Source organism: Etheostoma spectabile, chromosome 20 (assembly GCF_008692095.1).
Source record: "Etheostoma spectabile isolate EspeVRDwgs_2016 chromosome 20, UIUC_Espe_1.0, whole genome shotgun sequence".
In the NCBI taxonomy this organism is placed as follows: Eukaryota; Metazoa; Chordata; class Actinopteri; order Perciformes; family Percidae; genus Etheostoma; species Etheostoma spectabile.
Window position 1 is genome coordinate 16,455,430 of NC_045752.1, and position 1,280 is coordinate 16,456,709.

At 43.0% G+C, this 1,280-nt stretch overlaps 1 protein-coding gene across 3 annotated transcripts in view; it reads left to right on the top strand.

The window, feature by feature from the left end:
• Positions 1–1,280, top strand: part of rock2a (rho-associated, coiled-coil containing protein kinase 2a) — a 40,488-nt gene that overhangs the window by 26,800 nt on the left and 12,408 nt on the right. For all 3 annotated transcript variants that reach the window (XM_032501230.1, XM_032501229.1, XM_032501232.1), the window contains exons 14-15: positions 769–860; positions 979–1,225. In XM_032501230.1, coding sequence (XP_032357121.1) covers positions 769–860; positions 979–1,225 — 339 coding nt within the window. The remainder of the gene's footprint in view (positions 1–768; positions 861–978; positions 1,226–1,280) is intronic.

The window sequence follows — 1,280 nt, forward strand, 5'->3', positions numbered from 1 at the left end:
GTGTGCGTGTGCGTGTGCGTGTGCGTGTGCGTGTGCGTGGCGAGATGTATTATTCTAAAATTGTCAAATGGTAGGGAGAGAAGATCATGCTTTTAATACAATTCCTTTGAATTACTTTGTTGCATAATTATATTAAATGAAGACAAGAAGAATATTCTTTTACCTGTTGCAAAGAAAAATCATTTCTTTTACTTTTTATAGAGTGAGACGTTGAAAATGTTTGTTTAAATAATGGCATCCAATTTGATGCATCAAAAAGTGTGTTTTGGCATCACAAGTCAACAGCTGATTTGGGAGCTTTTGAAAAAAAAATGTGGAAAATGCATGTGTTGACTGTCAACACATGCAGTGGCACGCTTTCTTTTTGGTTCTAAGGGATCATAGTTAATAGATAACATTTAATATGGAATCCATTGATATGACTTTCTGTATGAATATGACTAAATCCCTCTTGATCTGGAAGAGTTCTGATGGACGTTTACAGACCGACTGATATAATGTGGACATTACTGCCATCACCTGGTCAAATGTTCTTTTTGTACAGATTGGAAACATGCTCTGCTCATCAGGGTAACACACGTCTGTAGGCCTTCCTCTCTTGTTTTGCTGTTACTGTTACTCTGTTCTGTGCCCCAACTCCTCACTGATTAAAACTTTAATGAAGGATTAATACTTGAGTATTGTAGTAATACAGTGTACATAAGAGGTTTGGTGCATTGAAAGATTCACCATTACACTTTGGTCTGCGTTCTTTTATGTGTTGTGCAGTCAACAGCCTTCGAGACCAGCTGGATGACATGAAGAGGAGAAACCAGAATTCGCACATTTCCAATGAGAAGAACATTCACCTGCAGAAACAGGTCAGTCCAAAGTGTTACATCTCATGTGGACATACTTAAAGTATGTAAAGTGTTGAGTCACCAAATAAAAGTGATCCAACTGATCTTCACACATTTCTTTCCATGTTGTTTCTGTCAGCTGGAAGAAGCCAACACATTGTTACGGGCCGAGTCTGAGGCGGCGACGAGGCTCCGAAAAACCCAGGCGGACAGCAGCAAGCAGCTGCAGCAGCTGGAGGCCAACGTGCGCGAGCTGCAGGACAAATGCTGCCTGCTGGAACGCAGCAAGCTGAGCCTGGAGAAGGAATGCATCAGCCTGCAGGCCGCACTGGAGACGGAGAGGAGGGAGCACAGCCAGGGCTCAGAGACCATCAGCGACCTGATGGGTGGGTCTCTCACACACACACACACACACACACACACACACACACACACACACAC